This window comes from Rhinolophus ferrumequinum, chromosome 28 (genome assembly GCF_004115265.2).
Source record: "Rhinolophus ferrumequinum isolate MPI-CBG mRhiFer1 chromosome 28, mRhiFer1_v1.p, whole genome shotgun sequence".
Classification (NCBI taxonomy): Eukaryota; Metazoa; Chordata; class Mammalia; order Chiroptera; family Rhinolophidae; genus Rhinolophus; species Rhinolophus ferrumequinum.
The window spans coordinates 8660391-8682046 of NC_046311.1; the positions used below are offsets into that span (position 1 = coordinate 8660391).

The 21656-nt window shown below is 44.9% G+C and overlaps 1 protein-coding gene across 1 annotated transcript in view; it reads left to right on the forward strand.

Annotated features, from left to right (window-relative positions):
• Nucleotides 1-21656, forward strand: part of MCTP2 (multiple C2 and transmembrane domain containing 2) — a 170478-nt gene that overhangs the window by 38376 nt on the left and 110446 nt on the right. The window contains exons 3-4 of the mRNA XM_033100384.1: nt 8728-8790; nt 10007-10115. Coding sequence (XP_032956275.1) covers nt 8728-8790; nt 10007-10115 — 172 coding nt within the window. The remainder of the gene's footprint in view (nt 1-8727; nt 8791-10006; nt 10116-21656) is intronic.

Sequence of the window (21656 nt, forward strand, 5' to 3'; positions counted from 1 at the left end):
GACACACGATTGTATTGTATATTCTCACTTTCAGTCAAGCTGATATCCTATTATGGTTGCCTGGCAACCAGGTTTTCTGCTTTAGGTGACTTTGTATGTCTCATCTCTGCTGGGAGAACCGTAGTCCTGTGGTTTCATCTCATTGCTCTCATCATGAAGACTTGGGGCTCACGAGGTGGCACCTCCCACTAGGGCCAAACACAACAACGGCCTTGTATTAAATTAGGGGTTTGGAAGACGGCCCTCTCGTTAGGTTGGAAGCTCCTAAAGATTAGCGATAATGTCTTCTTTTTCTTCTCCCAGCCTTCCCGCAAACCTTGCTTGTGTGAAATATATACATGGCTGTTTCGTATCCACAGTTGACTTTCAAGCCGCAGGCCACTGCTAGGTGCCGTGGGGACCATGGGAAATTCAGGTGGGTTCGAGAAGGCGGGGATGCATGGAGGCCCTGAGTTTAGGGCGAGTTCTGAAGGAGTTCCCAAAGGTTAGATTAAATATGAAGACGCCAAAGTGAAGGAGACTCAGCGGGAGAATAGTGTATTTTTTCTTCTTTCCTTCTTACTTGGCTTTTTCTTCTCACTTCCCTCCCCAGTCAGTGTTCCCCCCAGGAGCTGTTTCATAGGATGCAGGGGCCCCCCATTATCAGTGGGGGATATGTTCCGAGACCTCCAGTGGATGCCTAAAACTATGGATAGTCCTGAACCCTGTATATATTATGTTTTTCCCTCTGTGTACACAACTATGTTTAATTTATAAATTAACATGTTTATTTATAAACAGTAAGAGATTTACAATAACAGTTAATACAATAGAACAATTTTAACAACATACTGGAATAAAAGTGGTGTGGATGTTCTTGTTTCTCTCTCTCTCTCTCTCTCTCTCTCTCTCTCAAAATATCTCATTGTCCTGTACTTCCCCTTCTTGTGATGCTGTGAGATGATCCACTGCCTACGTGATGAGACAGAGCGAGGCAGACACGTTGGACAAAGGGATTATCCACGTCCCAGGCAGGACAGAGCAGGACGGTGTGAGATTTCATCACACTACTCAGAATGGCGTGCAGTTTAAAACATACACATTCTTTATTTCTGGAATTTTCCATTTAATATTTTCTGACCACGGGTAACTGAAACCTCAGAAAGCGAAACTGTAGATCCAGGGGCATCGAGCCTGGCTGGCTGCTGTCCTCTCCTCTCGCATGCCTTGGGGCAAAAGGAATTGCGGTGTAAAATGTTAAAAATTGCAAAAAGCGCAATTCCTTTTGCACCCACCTCATAAAATCAGTGAAGAATTTCAAAGATCCAGAAAGCTGCCTCTGGTTCCTTCCCACAGTGTGGATGATGGACGTGAGATTGGAGCCAGCCCCTGGAAAATGGGACCAGTAAGCAGTCCCTGGTCGGTGCTAGATAACTGGCAGAGGTGGGAGGGGAAGCCACTCTGAGACGGTGAAGAGGAAAGACTTGAGGAGCCTGTGTCTGGAGGATAAGAATCAGAGGGAGTGTAAAACCGAGTAGTTGAATTTCATGCCCATGAGGCTAGAAAAACAGCCAGCTCTTACCCTGTCCCAGGCACTCAGCAGTCCCCAACGAGGACTGTCGCACTTACTAGTGTTAAGAGGATTGTTTTTATCAGTGTGTTTTCAGAATGAAATAGATGGCCGAGGAACGTCAATAACTTGCCTCATGCCATCCAGGGAGTAAACGTCTGAGCCAGGATCTGAATCCAGGCCTGTCTAAATCAAAACCCTGTGCACAAACTTGTGGGTACAACAGGAGTTTGAGGACCCAGGCCTGAAACTTGGGAGAGCTCAGAGCCGGTGATCGAAGAAAAAGTTGCTTATTAAAAGAAGACATTTATTTTTCTGTGTCCACCGTGCCCTTTTCAAAGCAGGGGTAGGATATGGGTCCAGTGGGCTTCTGAGTGTGGTCCGTAACTAAATCCTGAACGGCAGGATTATGACGTCCCCATCATCCGTGTGATCTCACAGTGGGGGTACATCCTTCCCGGACATTTCATTTGGCAGTTGGAGTTTTTAAACAACCAGCTTTGGTGCCAGCTTATGTGGATGAGTTGAGTGGTTTTAGCAAAGAACTCTATTGGGATATTTCCAGAAACTGTACTTGGCAACCACAGAGCTTCTGTTTAGTGACCACAGAGAAGCAAAATGACAAACCACAGAAGAGAAGAGACAACCTGCAGCTCAGAATTAAACAAGTGTGTCCGTTGCTCCCTACGTCAATTATGTGTTCTTTGCTATTTTTGTTTTATCTCAAAAATCATTACTTAACATTACGGTGCCCTGAAGACAGGCGTGTCAGCCATGTCCCAGGGTCCTTTGAGGACCTGCCTCTTTCTTCTTTTCCCTCCGTCCTTCCCATCCCTTGAGCACCTACTATGTGCTGATCCTGTTCTAGGCACTAGTAATACAGCAGTCAACACTGCAGACAAATGTCCATTTCCTCATGCAGATCCTATTCTGAATGGTGGCAGCTCAAGATATATTCAGGCAGCAATCCATTTAATGAGGGAACGTAAAGCAGCAGAGGTACTTGGGAGCGCAGGGGGGAAAGTGTTACTGTTCAGGAAAGACCTCTTCTGAGATGCTAGCATATATGCAAAGACCTAGAGGAGGCGGAAGGAGAAGCCGGAAGGCTCTGGGGAGGCAGGAATGTGCCTGGCTGTTCCAGAAGAGCAAGGAAGCAGTGTGATCGGAACGGAAGGGCTGAGGGGGCAATGGCAGGAGACGTCAGTGTTCTTTCTGAGGCTTCCACATCCATCCAGGCAAATGTGATGCGCTGTGACAAGTCCCTGGGCTACTGAGCGAGCAGGGTCCAAAGGAACCCTGTGGGCTCAGTGCTGTGTGGCTTGCGCGCAGGGCAGGACGGGCCAACGGCCTGCAGGTGCTGTTCGCTGTACCTGGTGTAGACACTGGAGGAAGCATGCACAGGCTCAGGCTGGTGAGCTGCATGTGGGAGGGGAGATGGCTCTGCCTGAGGCTCCACCAGCCTGTTAGCTAGCTTTGTCTTCATAACAGTGTTAGCGGGGAAGGGGTGGTCAGAGTTAAGGGAGGGACCTGGGGCACTGACCACCTTCATTGAGGTTTTTCTTCCCTCCAGTCTTCCCAAACACATCTACTGTCTTAGTATTAAAATAATAATAATAATAATAATAATAATAATAATAATAAATAATAGAATAGCGACACCAATCTCATACCCCTTACTGAGAAGTTATGTGTGGGGAACTCTGCTGAGTACAATATAAATATGAATTCATCAGACCACATCTATTTGCTTCACTCAACATACACGGAGCCTAGTACAGTGTCTGGCGCAGAGAAGGTGCTCAGTAGATATCCTTTGAATGAATGAATTTTCCTCCTGACAACCTATAAGGCAAGTATCATTTTTGTCCCTTTTATAGATGCTCCCATGTCATGAACGGTAAGTACGTTTCCCAAGGACACGAAGCTAGGAAGCTGCAGAAACAAGACTTGAATGCAAGTCTTTTTGCCTCCTGAGCTTTGTCCACTGCTGTGCAGACTTGCCTCTCACATTACAGGAGAGCGGTCCTGTGGATGGATTCTCCTGGTTCTGGGCACAGGTGTGGTGCAGGGTAAAGAGGGGATCCTCGGGGTACTCAGGTGAAGGGCTAACTCTCCTGCTTCTTTTTGGCAACCAAGTAGGCTCTTAGCTCTGGCTCCTTTATTTGTAAATTGGTGACACTACTGACAGCCTGTTGGGCCCCTTAGAAGAAGTTAATAGGAGTATGAATTTGTAAATCATCAAGTGCTACACAACTGTAACGGGACCATTATTTTTTTCAAAGTATTTACTGCTAACAAGCTTGAAAACAGTGTATGGACGATCAGTGGATAAATATTACCAAATATGGAAACAAGGGTTTATTATACCAGGGGTTGGCAGACTTTTTCCTAAAGGGCCAGATAACAAACATGTCCAGCTTTGTCGGCCAATGACTGAACTTGGTGTTGTAGCGTGAAATCAACCATAGACAATATATAAACGAATAGGTGGGGCTGTGTTTCAGAGTTTAAACGGTATCTATAAAACCAAGTGTTGGGCCATAATTAGCTGACCACTGTTTTATGCCATCACAGGATTGACTAGGCTATCTGTATGCACATACACGCAAAAGCACACACAACTTATATTTTGTATCGTAGATGGTGTTCCAGGGGAATCACTTTTAGAGAACAGTCTTTGGGTAGTGGAAAACAAAATATGTATACCTTGATTGTATGGTGACTGATCTCCTGGAAAGTTGTGTAGAAATTGACTACGAGCAGATGCAGCCATCTATCTGGTATACCTGAATTTTTCTGAGCAAGCATTCCAGTCTTGACCTTGAATTGTCCTTTGGCTTGTTTCGATTCTATCACTGTGTCCAGCGGATGGTCTGTCTTCGGCGTCTGATTCCCTTTGTTAGTTTTGTTGCTCCCGTTGCCCTGTAGGTATTTGAATTTCTGGCACAAAGTATTCATGTTTTCAGTAACCTAGATGTGAGTTAAATAATTAAGTAAATGTGTAATACACACACACACACACACACACACATATGGTTTGCTATACTCACGTACTTTAATGGAGTATTTTTCAAAGACTATGTAAGTGATCTTCTCAGCCAACGTTTTACTCTCATTTAGCTTTCCTGGATGTGGGTTAATATCTTTTTCCACTGAAGTGTAAACCGCCCGTGATGGCTTAGATTGTTTATAATTTGCCTTCCTGTGTGCACTTCATGGTAAGGTCCTTCAGGTTGTATTTGTACAAGATCACCCTTAATGTACACAAGAGGAAAATGTTGTTTTTGCACGTCAGTGTCTTGCTCTTAAAATCCTTGGTGACCAGAGGAGATTTTCTTTTTTAAATAATCAGCCCACCCATGCTAATACCTTCCCTTATCCTGCTGAATTTTAATAAATTTACATTGTTGCAGGTAGGGTATTCTAATCTAAAGAAAACACAAAGCATGTACAGTGGATCCTTGAACAGCACGGTACTGAACTGTGTGGGGTCCACCTATACAAGAATCTTTTTCAATAAATATCTGTACTGTTTTGGATGTGCAGTTAGGAGCGTGTGGATGTGGGCGGGGTCAAAGGTATGCATTGATAGATGACTTTTATGGAGGGGACTTGAGCTTCCGTGGATTTTGGTATCCATGAGGCGTCCTGGAATCACTCCCCTGTGGGTACTGAGGGGCAACTGGTATAGTTCAATTTGGGGAGAGTCAAAAATTATACGTGGATTTTCAACTGCATTGGGGGAGCCACCACCCCTAACCTCTGCATTGTTCAAAGGTCACCTGTATTACCTTTCCATCAATTGCAGTTTAGCAAGGCAGAGGGTAATGCCAATGTGAACGCACCACCTTTAGACCCACGCCCGAGACCCACTTCTCTGGAAGGCAGTGGTGAGAGCTGTGTGAGGGATGACTAACCTCCTCCTACTTTTCCCGCCAAGATGTTAATGCTGTATTTTTTCATGTTTGTATGTAATGGGACAGTTGGTCACATTAGCCCTTTTTAGCATCGATGACGTTCAGAATACTTGTCTTTTCCCGAGTATGTCCTTGGAAACAAGTTGTTTGAATTTGTTTAAACCAAGGCCTAATGGATAAACAAATGATGGTACACCCACATAATGGAATACTACTCAGGAATAAAAAAGGGATGGCAGACAACGACTTGTGTGGATTTCAAGGCATTGTGCTGAGTGAAAGATGCCGGGGTTAAGGATTCGTATCCTGTATGAATCTATATGACGTTCTGGAAAAGATGAAACCATATGTGAAAGCAGATGAGTGGTTGCACGGGGTAGGGGTGGCAGAACAATTTGACCACAGTGGGATAGCATGAAGGCATTGGGGGAGGGCTGACAATTGTTCTGTGTCATGACTGGTGGTGGTGAGACAAACAGAAACGTGTCCAAAGTCACAGCACTACACACGCACGAAAAAAGTCAATTTTACTGTTTGTTTTTTTCTGGAAAAAATGTAAAAAACCCAGAGTGATTGATTATACTTATTGAACACATCAAGAAAACAGTCTCCTGATAGGAGGATAGCAGGGATTCCTGATGGGAAAAATATTCATTGTGCTATTTTTAATGAAAATTCACGGGTACAGTTACTACTAGGTTTACAAAGAAGGTGAAAGCGATGCAGCTTTTACGCCGCGAATAATACCTTGGGCTCTTTGCCGGTTGCAGGGGACCATTCAAAGTTACTGTCCCCCAGCAGCTGTAACCCGGTCCTCCTGCGCCCGTGGAGTATTTCTGCTCTTCTTTATGGTGACCACTTCTCTTTGGTGTGGATATATGGTGTGTGACAGTTACGGTGGCCGTGGGAACCATAGCTGTAACTTCGGTGACTTTCCTGCGCGTAAAACCAGCCATAATGTTGAACTAATGTCGTTCCTCACGTTTAATTTCCATGTTGTTGTACGTGGAAGGCTTAGCGCCCATTTGAATAAAAGCTCTGTGTTCGTTTTTTGGATGGCACGTAAGCCATGGTGGTTATGTGGACGGATCTTGCCACTGAATTCACGTTTTCATTAAGTACAGGGAGCCTGAGGGGTGATACTACTTCAGCATCTTCGATTTGATAGTGGAAGATACGCCACCACCTTGCTCCTTAGCTAATAACCGTGCACTTGAAACAGGAATTCCGATCCCAGCACCGGTAGTTTTGCGGGACTGCCTTCACATGGGATTGGGTTGAAGTCGAGCATTGGTTCGTTTAATAAAACCAAAGACACTGAGGTGGGACGGTCAGGCTTCAGAGGATCAGGCAGCAGAGGTTACTGGTGGCGCAGGACGGGAAGTCGCGGGGGGGTCTTTTTCGATTTTGAAAATCAGGCAGAAGAAGAATTGCTAAGCTTCCAGGAAATATTAGTGTGTGAGTTACAAGGCATGAGGAGAACTCTTTTGAAATTGGGAGAGTTGAATAAGGTTCTGATCATCCTCATAAAGCGGATTTCCCCAAGTCCTGTCCAACTCACTTGGGTGTCTTTTCACAAACAGGAGATGCCAGGCATAGAGGGGTGCCGTTTAGCAAAGACCCTGCTCCTCGTCTGTCTGTCTGGTGTCAGGTCGACACACTGCGCCTGAGGGATCTTTTCCAGGTGGGCCCTGAGTGGTGCGTCCACGGCCGGGGGCTGTGGTTTCTGGAGTGCTGCGGCCCTTAGGGGAAGGTCGAAGTGTCTGAAATCCCTTATGACCGTGCGTGAGTTGATCTGAATTGAACGAAAGGTATTCATATCATAGCCAAGGGACGTTAGACCTGGGACTCCTGGAGGGAAAGGAAGACGTGAGGAACCGTAGGGCATCCATGCTTCCTGGCGAACACTTGGGAGGCTCCAAGCTGACTTGTGATCAGGGCACACTCCGCCTGTGGCAGCATTTCTTGTGTGTCACTGTATGCTGAGGAGGTAGACCTGAGAGCCCATGCTTGTTTGCAGACTTTCATTGTTCCTCTTGGGGGACGAGGAATTGCCCTTCTGCTCGGAACCGAGGTTCTATTGCTTCCTGACGTCCCACGTGTGTGTGTGTGTGTGTGTGTGTGTGTGTGTGTGTGTGTGTGAGAGAGAGAGAGGGAGAGAGAGAGAGAGAGAGAGAGAGGGAGGGAGAGAAAGAGAAAGACTTGGAAGGCAGCCTGCCATCCAGGCAGGATCTCTGAATTGTGACAGGACCTCCTTGACTGTCACCGTGGGTGGGAAGGACCAAAGACCACAGCACCTCTGGCCCCCCACTTCTATCCCCAATGGTTTATGGGCATCGAAGCAATCTCTGTTGGCCTGATTCATGTCTCCAAATTTACCCATTCCTTTGGAGTTACGCAGCCTTCTTTGGAGGGAGAAATCCATTGTTTTTCAAGAAATCCGGCCTGGCTAATGCGAGAGACAAACCAGAACATAACCAGAAGGCTGGGAGTCCATTTGTTCATGTCCGTTCTACTCCTCCCTTCCCTACAGGGAGCCATCCTCCCATCCAGCCCAGAAATCTTCACCACCTCCCAGACCTCCTCTTAAAAAGCACCCCAAATTTGTGCAATTGAACCCGACACAGTGGAGATGTCTACTGTATCCTAACCAACCCGGTGGAATCACTTCCTGAGCAGCAGAGGAATATTTGAATGAGGAAACATAGACACTTCCTATTCTGAGGTCGTTCGTTCAGGATGTTGCATTCCCTACGCTTCGGCTGGTGGTTGAACAATTGTCAGGCCCACGAAAGTCCGGTTTGAGGAAGTCTGTCAGATCCCATTTTGAAATGTTTCCTATCTACCTCGCATGCTTGGTTCTCCGATTCCTGAGCTGCCATCTTTTTTCGGTGGCTGGGGGGGGGCAGGTGCGCCCACCCTGGGAGGGGCCTGGCAGGATGGCCCTGCAAAGCATTTGATGAACCAGGGGTGGCTGAGCGGCCCAGCAGGAGAGCACAACGGGCCTTAGCTACTCTCTGATCAATGAGTAAGATGGCAGAGGCCGCAGCCAGATGGACTCCACTGAGTCGCCCTTTTAATTGCCAGGACTTGCCACACACGCAGGAAGACACACCTGAAACAGGAGCATGTGCATGGAAGATTCCCAAAGAGAAAAGCCTCATAAAGGATAGTCTTGTGGGTTGAAGTTCTTTTGCTTTTTTTTTTTTTTTTTAAAAAAAAGCAGGGTGATTATTTTATTTGTTTTCTTTTTATTTACAGAAGCTGTGTGGAAGTGGGGACCTCAGTGCTTCTATGACATCCCAACAGTTCGAAGAACAATCCGTGAGTGACATTCCTTTAAAACAAATAAACACTAAAGTCCGTATTATAAATATTTCTCATTGAATGTTCCGATCCGTATTTCTTTGTGTCATTTATTTCTAAAGAATGCTCAACTATCTCCACCTCCAAAGACAGGCCTTGCAAATTGTAGCTGGAAAAGATTCATTCAGTGTCTATTGATTTGTCAGCCTGGGATAGATTCTTCTAAAAATACAGAGCAGCTATGAAATCGAGTGAGATGGTACAAGAGACAAAGCCCTTCTGAAGGGCTTTGAAACATGGGTGGGAAACTTTCAAAAGAAGACTGTAGGTGACGTAGCCACAGGATCGATTAATTGAATGTCAAAGAGGTGACCCATAAATTATTTTCACCTGTCCTTTCTCTTTGGCAAGACAGAACTTGTGCGAAACCCTCGTTCAAAACATTAGTTGGAGTCATTTTAATAAATATTCAAAAACAGACTGGAATCAGACATTGTGGCCCGTAGGAGATGATGCTTCTCTGGCGAGGGGAGGGAACCGTGTTGGGGGAGGTGAGACTGAGGGTAAGTGTAGGAGACACAATAGTGGGGGCCCAGGGAACAAGAGAAAACCATGTGAAAGACGGGGGAGCACCGGGTAGACACCAAGTATGTCCCGTATGGACGGAGAGGAGGGCCACGTGTCTGATAGACATGCGGGCTCCGTAGGCTGTCAGCTGAGTGCTTACATACTGACAGGATTTTATTACACGTGGAGGCGGTGTACAGCGTTGATGGGGTTGGGAAGAAGTAGGGAGAAGAGGGAGACATTTTACCTCTGAGCCTGGACGTGTGGACCTGTATTGGTGGGAGCTGGCCCCACAGCTGCCCTTTGTCTGCTCTTTCTCTGTGCTCCATCGTGAGTGACTGAATAAAACACCTGCCATCCGTGGATGATGTCCAGTGTGTTTCCGATGGTGGCGTGCCACGTATCTAATTCTTCTTGGAAATTTCACATCGCAAAGATGTCACAATTACCTCTGACATCTGGGAGACCGCCACCCCCCACCCTCCCAACTGGGGAGAAATACAAAGAGCAGTATTTAAACCAAGCAGTGTAACCAAGTCATGAGAGTGAATGTGAGGTGACACTTGAAGATTAGCCATTGCAGTGACCGTGACTTTTTTTTTCCTTCCTTAAATTGAGAAGCGTTTCTGAACTCTCCAGCTGACTTAACTCCTCCGTCTCTGTGCAGACTCTCGGGGAAGCTGCTGATGGCTTGGGCAACCTCCCCAGCCCTTTCGCCTACCTGCTCACCATCCACCTGAAGGAAGGTCGGAACCTGGTCATCCGGGATCGCTGTGGTAAGGCTCCGCCGGCTCTGCTACCCTGTAGCCGGGAAACCTCTCTCTCTCCCCTCGTAACAATGTTATAACAATGTTGTCAGCAGCCTCAGCGTGGTTTGCACAGACCAGCCCTCAAATCTCTGCCTCTCCAGGAATCAAGTCATTTGCAGCAAGTTATGTAAACATCCTGAAGCTTACTGTCCTTTACTGTTACTAAATGAATATTAACGATGGTAATAACCGTCATCATCACGGAAGGTTGTGTGAAATGAACTGAGATCACTAGAATAGCTTTATGCCCGGCTTACAGCAACCGCTCAGGAAAATGGTCCCTTCATCCTACTCTAACTGCCCATGAGAAAGAGAGGAAGACAGTCTTAGTGTAAAGTCATCAAACATACACATAGATGGAAATGCCCTCTGAACCCCACCTTCCTGCCCTGAAATCCCACAGGACTCCCTCAGGATAAATCTGTTACCTATATGATTGACTTATTCACCTTTTCCTCGTGTTTCTATGAATTTGCATATATACACATTTGTAACCATGAAAAGGATGCCATAATGTTCTCAAGATTGACCATGCTTTTCTTTTTCAAATTTTATTTTCATATCTTTTCTTTCTTTTTTTTTTAACATTTTTTTTTTATTAGTTTCCGGTGTAGACCATGCTTTTCTATGTACATATTCCTTCTTCCTTTCACACACCACATGATATTCCATAGTACGGTGTGCTCTTTATCTGTACTGATGAAAGCTGTTTCCCTATTTTCTCAGCCGTCTAAATGATGCTGTATGACATCTAAATGACCGGCCCGTGTATGACTCCATGCCCAGAGAAGATTATATTTTAGATCAAAATAACGTGTTTTTAAGAGCAGACAGTGGAGCCAGACTGCCTGGGCTCACGTCTAACCTTCTCCCTTTAGTGCTGTGTGATTTAAAAACTGTCCTTGCCCTCTCTGTGACTAAGGGTCCTCATCCATGAAAGAAGGATAGTCCTGTTGACCTACCCTGTAGGCTAGGAGGAGTATTGAAAGTAGTAACTTACAGAAAAAAGAATAAAAACAACACCTGACTTTTAGCACTTAATGGAAGCTAGCTGTTGTTAGCAGCCAGGACAAAACAGAGACATCCAAGTATAGGGTTCAGGGGATACTTATCTTTAGAATTTAGAGGTCCTGGCAAATTCCCCGCTAAAATGTACAGCGTGCCCTCTCTTGCAGTATGTGAATGTGTCCCCCTCTTGTTACCACTGAATATTTACTTGTATCACTCTCCCTCGCTTTTGACACTCCTCAGACAGGTGTCCACTCCCTTTCTTTTAATTTGTACTTCATGGATTATGCTGAGGAATCTGGTCCCTTGTGTTTCCCCTTCTGTGACTTTCTATCTCTATCCTTTGCCCAGTTTTCAACTGAGGTTTTCCTTCTAACTGGTTATAATTCTTTATCATTTTTCAAAAGTAACATTTGTTTGTTACACATTGCAAATATTTTTCTCCCAGTCTGTTATTTACCCGTCATTTTTATGGCCTCTTTAGTCTTTCCGAAGGTTGACATTTCTTTATAGGCAAATATATCTGTTTTTTTCCTTGGTTATCTCTTTTCATTTATTTTGTGTATTAGTAGGTGGTACTTTTCTCTTTTAAAGAATTTCGTGTCTTTCTGCTGGTCTTTGGCGCTCTGTCCTGTTGCTTCTCCTCAGCTCTGTTTTGGAACCCCTGCTGGATGAAGGAAGGGCTTTCTAGACCCTCTCATCTGTCTGTATGTCCTGGTTTTCCTTTCTCATTCTTCCCACGATTGTTTCCTTTCATGAAAAATTCCTTAGCTCCCACTTCCTGCTTACTCTTTTTCTTGTCAGTTATAATTGTGCTATTCCGTTCGTCTATCGAGTTGCCATTCATTTCCATTTTTATCAGTTTATTTATGTGTCATGAGACGCTGCCATCTTGTGTTTTGAGAGCGTTAAGTATACAGTAAGTCCTTAATGTCGCCTATAGGTTCTGCAATGTTAAGTGAAATGATATATAATGAAACTAATTTTACCACAGGCTCATTGGTTGAAACAAGACTTATGTCCCTAACTGCACCGTATCAAGGTTATAATGAAACAATGTTGAACGAAACCAATTTGAAGGAAACAGTGTTAAACAAGACAATGCTGAAAGAAACAAAGTTATTGGGGGCCGTGCTGTGCACTTAAAGTCTCCTGTTTGGCGCATTAGTCCTTGGATATCAGGTGGTTGTGTCTGCTGCTCGTGTTTTCATTTGTGTGTCCCATGGGTGCTATATTTGTGTCTTGCCTTCGCTGAGAATGAGGAGGGTTGGGACACGCAGCCGGACAGGGCGAGCCAGTAGTTCAGGCTGCCTCCTTCCCACTCCTCCAGGGATCACCAGCTCCTGGTTCTCGCCTCTCTGGCTTCCTGCCCACGGTGCCTGCCGGCAGTCAGTACCTTTGCTGGTCATTGCCTGGCAGCAAGTGGGGGACAGTGCTGCCCCATCCTGCTGCCCTATGTACGTTACCCCAACCAGTCACCCTGACAGTTGCTCAGACCGCCTTCTGCATCCCATGTCCGCTGCCTCCAAGCTTTGAGCATCTCTGGTCCACCTGCCACAGACCCTTCCATCCTCCCACCCCACCTCTGTTCCTGATACTTTTTTTGCTAACTCTCTGCGGCTCATGGATTCTCTCATTAATCTGATCTCACTGACTTCCATCTTCTAGGGCTCTATAAAATAGTCCCACTTAAAAAAAAAAAATCCTCTCTCTCTCTTTCTCTCTCTTTTTTTTTTTTTTTTTTTTTGTATTTTCTCAAGATTTCCAAATAATGAAAAAATTCCATTTTCTACTTGGTAAATAGTGTTTTTGTATCAAAATCATAGTTTCTTCCTGTCAATTGTGCAACTTCTCGTGTTCTCTCATTGCACACTAGCAGAAATGCGTGCATTTTTAAAAGATACCTCTCTCATGCTAGTCTGGACAATTCAGGGCAGATTGCATTTTGTGCCTGACATGACATGTAAGGTACATGGTCATAAGCCAGCGTAAAGCTCCCTCCCACAAATATCCTGAGTCTTGCTCCAAACCTGTAGTGTCTCGTGGTGCTTCCGTGAAGTAATGATCATTATCGAGCTTGTTTTGTGACAGCTTACCTGGAGATTTGAGGTGCGATCCATAGAGACTGCATTGAACTTTACTAGGAAAAAAAAAAAAGGTGCTCCAAACCTTTCGAAAACATGTCCTGTTTTAAATTTTTGGAATCTTTCCAGTAGTATGTAACTTTGGGGAGGTGCCCAGGCCCTGGACGTCTTGTAGGGCAAGCTGCCCCCTTTTCAGTGTCCCCCATGCTTTCTGGTTCTTTCCCAGTTATGGATGTGAATTTTCTGGCTACCGCACTGCATACCGATATGCATATAGCAGATGCCTAGTAGGTGGTCCGTCAACCTAGTAGATGGTAAGAAGCCAGTGCACGCGTCAGAAAATGATGGAAACAGTGGGGTTTATCTCTGTTACTCCATGTTTCGTTGTTTTAGGGCCACGGGAGAGACCCTAGTCTGTGCCCTAATCCCAGCCATTGTCACCTCACTCTGCGTAGTTTCCTCGGAGTTAAAGCATGTGACAATGTCACAATGAGGCTTTCTCTTGTGTCAACCTAATGTAATCCACGTATAAACACCTGGTGAGTTGAGCTCGTCCACGGTGCTATCCCAGCCCGTTTCTTTTAGAACCAGCAGCGATTGCTCCCGTTGGTTTTCTTGTACTTATCGGGAACATTTACCATTATCCATGAAGAAAATCTCTCCCTCCCAGCAAGTTCTTTTTCTGTACTTTGGGGCATGGCGTGCTTTCCTGTACTGTGACCGTGTTCTTTGCTGCTTGCTTTTCACTAGTATTAAGTTAGTGACCAGGGAGTGTTCCAGTGCCCACTGTTGACTGACGGAGTCAGCAGTCGTAATTATTGGCACATTGGCTCCCGGTCCTGCCCCCTGGGCCTGGGACTCACGTTACTTATCAAGACAGCCGTGTTTTCCTTGGAACCGAACCCAGCCTCTGAATTGTATCCAACACAGGGCTTTGGACCGACAGTTCTCAAACTGGAGTGAGCCTCGGAGCACGCTGGAGGTGAAAATACACACTGCCCACGCCCAGAGCCGCTGATTCAGGAGGTCTAGGGTGGGGTCCGCGAATGTGCGTGTCTAACCAGTTCTCAGGTGATGCTGATGTCACTTGGGTGGCTCTGGTGATCCAATAAGGAGCCTTTCCCGAATGCAGTAAAATGTTCTGGCATTGCCTGGAGCTCACCTTCGTGAGGGATCTCCAGGAGGAAAATAATAGCCCTCCCGCCCCTCTGTCCTCTGTCCCAGGGACTGCCTGAGTCTCTGTCTCTGTAAGCCCACTTCCTTTACTGTCATCTTACTGTCGTTCGCTCTGTCCTTCTATTCCCCTTTTCCTCATCCTAACTTCTTTTACTCCTTTGTATTCCCCTATTTCTTTCCTTCCTTTTTTTTTTTTTTTTTTTTACATGTCAGAAGCTCTACAAGTTGGATTGTTTTTGACCAAGCAAGACAGACACGTGCCTGCTTTCAACTCTCGGTCTGCCACTGTCTAGCAACTCTTGGTGGGGTGGGGGCAGGGGGGTCACCGTACATCTTGACCTTGGTAAAGCGGAAGGAGTAGGATACGGCCAATCGGTCTGAAGTCCATCTGCTTCCTGATTGGCTTGCTCATAGAGGCAGTTGAACCCTGGCTCAGTTTCCCAGGGAAGGGAATGTGGCCAAAGAGGTTAGATCTGTGTGTCTTAGATCTGGTGGTGCTCATGCCAGCAGCCCTGTTTTCTAGGCCTGGCGTGAGCACCTCTTTGTGACATGGCAGGCCTCTTGTCCCGGGAAAAATGCTCAGCTCCTCTTAAATCCCAGAGCATGAATTCCTGGAACACAAGAGCTATTGCCTTAAAACCCAGTGTTTTTCCTTGGTTCCCTGCTGTGGACTGGTGGAAGACTGCGTTCCTCCTGCCCTCTGGTGGCCACTTGGCAGTATTGCAAAAGGGGAGGCTCTTCTTTGAAGACGTTTAGGGTAACATTATAGGAGGGCCATAAAAATCACTTTGGCTGTAGGTGGGAAGGTTGAGGGGTTGATGGTTCTTCTTTTGGATATGAGTTTTCCGAGATGAAAATTCAGGACTTATTCTTCTAGCAAACTGCTCGCTCTCTCCATTCCCAGCACAGGTGGATAGTGGCCCTTTGTTTTCAAGTCAGTGACAGCTTCATTTGCACATTGCAGGAAGGATACATTCACAGTAAGAAGTCCTCCTATTTGGAAAGAATGGTTTAGACAGAAGGATTTAAAAGTCTCCCACTTGGGTGAAATGTCTGCCATCTAATAGGTTGTTTAGCAAATGACTGACTGCTACCAAAGTGTTCAATTGTCAGGTACCTCTCATTCCAGATCTGTTTTCCTTTTGTTATTTAACAGGCACATTTTTTATGATTGTAATTTTTTTTTTATGATTATACATTTCTTTTCAAAGAGAAAAGATACTCTTGTGTTAGACCTAGAGGGAAACATAGTCTTCTCCTTGCAGCTGTGGATGAAAGAACGCCCAAATCTATTAGAAAAGTTTTATAAAAGTTCATTTGAGCCAAAATTTTGAGGACCTGCCGGAAGCAAAATCTCAACGGATTGAGAAAATGCTCTGGAGAATGGGGGTTTTGCAGTTCCTTGTATGCATTTAAACCAAAGGTGCAAAGGGAAGGAACGTGCATGGATTCCATTGGTGGGAGATTAAGGATGTGGGAGAAAGTAATGGGAATCTCTAGGGCTGCAGAAAAGGCATTGTGAAGGGGCTTCTTTCACATTGGTGGGCACAGGACAGTTAATAATCAACATATACAGCACACGGAGATGGTGTTCGGGGCACGAGATGACAATGAGGTGTTCGTGTTCTAGTGTCAGCGGTCATGCCTTCCAGCGAGGGGTCCAGAAAAGAAACTCACTGACATTTCAAAGGTACGTTGTGCTTGGTGCCCATGAACAGTGGCAGGGCTCGCTTAGGGTAAACACTGACGTTTGCTAAGGAAGCGACGGTCCCGGGATGTGACTGCCTGCCATGGCCTGCCCAGTTCGGCGTGTATGATCGCAGCATCCTGTATGGTCACTTTTGGGCACCGAGCTTCTCAGGCCTGCCGTGTGGCCCCCTGAGCTTGTCAGGGGAGAATTATCTGTAAAGTAACGAACTCCCTTTCTTGTTCGCACAGCTGTAATCGAAGGTCACATGGGGTGTTTCTGCAACTCTGTGTTGTGCAGGAGGGAGCAGCCCTATAGCGTCCCGACAGGTGTGTACTGAGAGACTCACCCCTCGGCCTGCAGGGAGTCTCTGCTGAGACTGGCCCAGCCCGGTAGCATTCTCTCCCTCTTACCCTGCTGTGCCCCACAAAAACAATGGCTTTCTTTTGGGCCATGATGAGAGGACCGGGGCTCACTGGGCAGCAGATAAGGGCCATGGACTCTGGGGACCGACCACCCAGGTTTCAAATGAGCTCAGGTACCATCTAGCAATGATTGTGAGGATTAATCTGGTGCGTGTGCTTGTGGGGACTGTGGGACATGTGTGGTGTGGGGTCATAGCACAGTAACAGACAACAAACATTAGCTATTATTACTGCCGTGTCTGGTTAGAGTTATTCTTGTTTGGGTTTCATTTTTCCATTTTCCCCCTGGGAAAGGGAATGACTGCCTCGTGGTATTTCTGCCAGTGTTTTAATGGCCTCTCTTCCCAGTTTCTTGATAACTTGTTCCATCTTTTGCATATCTTTTCTTTTTTCTCTTTTTTCAGATAGATTTTTCCCCCCTGCACCCCCCACAATGGGGGCAATGGGTGGTGGTGAATGAGGGTGTTTTCTGAGACCAGTTCTTAACGTCTGTCTGTGCAACAGCAGAAATGAGAAAGGAGGGACAGACTAGCTTTTAAAGGTTCATTATTTGAATAGGGACTCTTTTCTGGATTGATGACTCTATTTTCCTCATCTTAAATTTGACTCAGAAAATGCCCCTCACATTTCACAGCAACTGACTTGGAAAACCTGGCGTGGATGAAGACATCCTACTTTGTCACTGCTTCCTGGATTTTTTTACTGAACATACTGTACAGATCTGAGTTTTAAAAGATCGATTTTTCTCTCTAAAGTAAAACAGCATCTGATTTTAAATTGCTTGATTACTGGCTGGCTTTCACCACACAAATTTTTTTTTCCATATTATAAAAGATTTATTTTGAGAAGAAATTAAAAACCTAATAGTACATCACTCTTCATTTAATCAACGTTCCAGTTTCAGTCCGTTCAACATTTTTATTATTAGCACTAATGCCGCAGCCAGCATTCTTGTGCCTAAATCTGTGTGTGTACTTTCTTTTTATTTATTTGCAGATGTTTTCTGTCCCGCGATCTGAGCATTTCAGGATTCTCATTACAGAATTGTCAGTTCACTTTTGAGAAGGATCTCTCTGTTTCGCTCACCCACCAGTAGCGTATAAATGGTCCACTTTCCATTTCTCACCTACACTGTGTATAGATTGTCTCTGTTAATTTGATAAGAGAAAAAGGATCATCTTGTTTTTTTTCTTTCAGTTCGTATTGATAAACTTGCTTCCTTAGACGTGTTTGGTTATGAGATGTTTGCTTCTCTTCTGTGCATAGCTTATTCCAACAATTGTTCTTGCTCATTCTTCTGTTTCTTGGATATGTGCACATGTCTTCTTCAAATTTGTCATGCGCCTTTTAATTTTGTTTATAAAGTTTTTGTTGCAAAAATCTTTTTAAGCCTTACAATCCTGTTCTAGAGAGTTACTTGCTTTGTTTTTGTACCTAGAAAGCCCCCCTCCCTTTTTTTTCTCTTGAGAGAGATACACATTAACCTATATTTATTCTCTTTTCTGTCTGGTTTTACATTTTTCATTTATCTCTTTGATCTGTCTCCAGTTTATTTTTATTTCTGGCCCAGAGTAAGAACGTAGTTTCATTTTTTGCCAAATGGCTATTTAATTAACCAGGACTAAATTTTCTTTTCCCTAACGATTTGAATCGTGTGTTACAGTGCAGCACATAGTAGGGTCCGCTTCTCGGATTTCTCTTTGATTCCTACAGATGTGTAGTTTTGCTCAGGTGCCAAGCACTGCACCACAGTTTTAATGTATTGGAAATGTCACAACAGGCACTTTTTATTTTGCTAAAATTGGGATTTGCTTTGCATCGGAATACCCACTCTGAACACCAGATGCCGTGAGATCCTTGCATCCTGTGTGGGAGCAACAGACACACATCTGAGAGAGTACCTTCAAGAGCAAGGTCGACACTTTGAGAGACACAAACAGCCATCCTGAAGCATAGGTCGTGGTTGGCCGCCCCCATTCCCCACTCATTGAGTTCTGAGCTCAGACCAAGTCCCCACAGCAAGTAAGGGGAGCTGGGTTTTGAAACCTGTTTCTGTTTATTCCTTTCTCACTTTGATGTGAGTCTTCATAGCCTTTGATGTGTTCCCACCACCGAGCCCTTTCCTCTGGAGGTTTTTGGGGTTTGGTTTTGCTCTGGGACTCTGCACTCTCGTGGGTTGATTAGAAGGTCCTCATGCTCTTTGGCTTTGTAGAGTCCGTTACCTCTTCTTTCAGTGGGATTTGTCCCGATTCCTATGGAGGACTCCGGAGCCAAACTGGCCTGTTTCCTGTGTCTCCTGCATGTAGCAAATGGCCTTACACCCACCCACAGATTACTGACTTGAATCTAATGGGGCATGTCTTCCAGTTGGGTGAGTGGGAGGGACTTCTCTCTGGGAGGTGGTTGCATCAGCTCTTCAGTTTTGAAACAATATAGTGGTGTGGCTTGGTCCAAGTGGTTCTTCGTACTTTGTTTCACTGTGTGTGATATTGATGCGGTGTGTTCTGCTTAAGGGTGTGTGCGTGTCTTACACAGAGGGTGACGTGCACAGAGGGTGTATCCCTGTATTGCCACGTATGTCCGTGATTTACATGTGGCTTATTTGTGATTCAGCTACAGCCTCAGCAGTGAGTCCAATCGTGTCCTCACACCCCAAATATTGACAACAGGCTGAGTTTGAGGCAGGGTGCTGAATTCATTGACTATCTGGCCTAGTCTTGTCTTATTTATTCCTTTCCCACCCCCAACCCCTACCCCCCAAACCTTTCTAGTCTCTTCATGTTGCTACCTCCCCTCTTCTTTTTTCTATGCTGTCATGCCGTCTTCTACCTTTCCCTGCATCCCTCCGTTTTAGGTGTTATAGGCACGAGTACGCCTGATGTGTCTACACAGAATTTCACACCTCGTGTGCTTTTGACGTGATCACAAGTGAGGTGTAGGCACCTCTTCGTGACCACTTGCCCCGAAGCCAATTTGCTCAATAAGCCAGTCGCCGAATGGCCTGTTTACTGGATTCATCAATATGTTGACCGTGTTTTTCTTTCATCTATTTATAAAGTTATAGCTATGTCTTCATTTAGCAAATTATTGGATCAGAACTGTTCAACACAGCTTTGAAAGGTCTCTGGATCATATTAGTGAATTGGTTATGAAGCCAAAAGAAAAACTGCATTTTAAATAATACTTCATTTGTCTCAGGCCAAAAAAAGATAGAAGAGATGGGACATGTATAGCCTGGGCTGCAAAGGCTAGAAAGGGGATGACGAAGGAGAGAGAAAGAGAAGACACTATTAGGGGAGAAAATGTGGGAAGAAGGCTGAGAGTAGGGGAAAGTTGTGAAGTCTGGGGTGGGCTGGAGTGGGGTGGGCTGACGGACGTTTAGGGAGGTCCTGCCCAGGCTGGAGGAGAATATGGAGATCCCAAGAGGGCCTCACTCCCCAAAGCTCCTTTGTGTCCCATTATTTATTCCTACAGACTTTATAACTATTTAAACATGTTTTGGTAAAACTCTATAAATACCATAGCGAAAATAAATAAGTTTTGGTAAAATCGGTCATTGATCGACTTGTCCATGGGTCATCAGTGACCCCAGAGCAAGTAGGTCAGGAGTTTCCCAGAACTTCTTTCAGAAATTGGATTTTGGCAAATCGCTTGGAACTGGCACGTGACAGAGCTGGCTACCTTAGAGGATGGAGGCCCATCGTACTCCAGAGAAAAGTTCCCAGCTAGTTTAACCTGGAGGTGCCACGTGGCAAGACACGGAGCGCCAGTCCCGTTGATGGTTTGGGGGAAATAAACTCCTGCAGGTGGTAACACAAGACCAGCTCCCAGAAGCACGGAGCCACCATCTGCAGAAGGACAGGCCAGGGTGAACCACGGGATGCAATGGCCCCTTTATTTAATTCCGGTGGGTGAAAGCTGGCTTGCAATCCTACTAGACTTGACCCTGCTGTCCTCTTTAAGTCATACATATTTTGCTCTTCCCAGAAAAACAGGGTTTCTTCTTTCCCATGTGACTGAGGAACCACGCGCTCTGGATTTCCAGAATGCCCATTGTGGTTTCAGAAGAGGTCAGTGAAGAAAGCAGCCAGCACCTGGGAACTCCTGGATCTGGAAATCTCAGCTTACCTGCTAGAGGGCAGCAGCAGCCGTTTAAAAATCTCCACTAGCTTTTTTCACCCTGGAAATTGGAACTGGCTCTTTGATTTTAGCCAGCCTCCAAAAAATCTGCACTTGTGGATCCCATATAAAAATAGCTCAGATTTAGTTCTCTTCCTGGCAAAAAGAAACGATTCAAAGTATGTGTATATATTGAGGCTATTTTGAATGTATCTGTATACATAGAATAAATAGCCCCTCACTACTCTTAAGACAGAGAAGAAAAAAGTCAAATGTATACCTTTCATATATTTCCAAATATTGTTCATGCAGGATGAATTCATCTATATGTAGGTCCGTTTCCCTAAAGATGTGGTAAATAGTTGTTGACGTGGTAAATAATTGTTCAATATGAACTCCTAAGATCTCCTGACAAGGGGGATCAGATATTACAAAATATGAACTTAGTATAAAAATATGGAGATATTTCCTTTTCATGAACAAACAGCTATTCTGAGAAATGCATTTAATTAGAAAACTTTCCTAGCGTAAGATGACCTTCCTTTTGGAGAGACTGTGTCGTTAACGTTTCTAACTTGGCAAATGATCTTTGTTGATAGCAAATAAGTAGGTGTTGCCTGCAAATACTGCTTTTGTGTTCGGTGTAGTGGATTTTTAGTTCAAATGCATAATACTAGTTTTTATATGTTACGTAGTAAGTTTTCGTATATATATATCGGAGGTGCTGAAAAAAAGGTATACATATGACTTGTATTCATCTTTTGTTATCAGTATTACAATTTTAATACAGTTTTTTCGTTTCTTAAAAATGTGTATACATTTTTTTTTGGTGCTCTCTCTGTATATGCGCAAATACACTCATAAATGACTTGTGTTTATGAGCGTGGAAGGAGACTGTGTTATTGACTGAAGAAAGCAGGTAAAATACACAATAGGAAGGCTTTCTGTGAAAAGTGTGTGTGTGTGTGTGTGAAACACACATATACACATATTAAGCTTTTCTAGATTT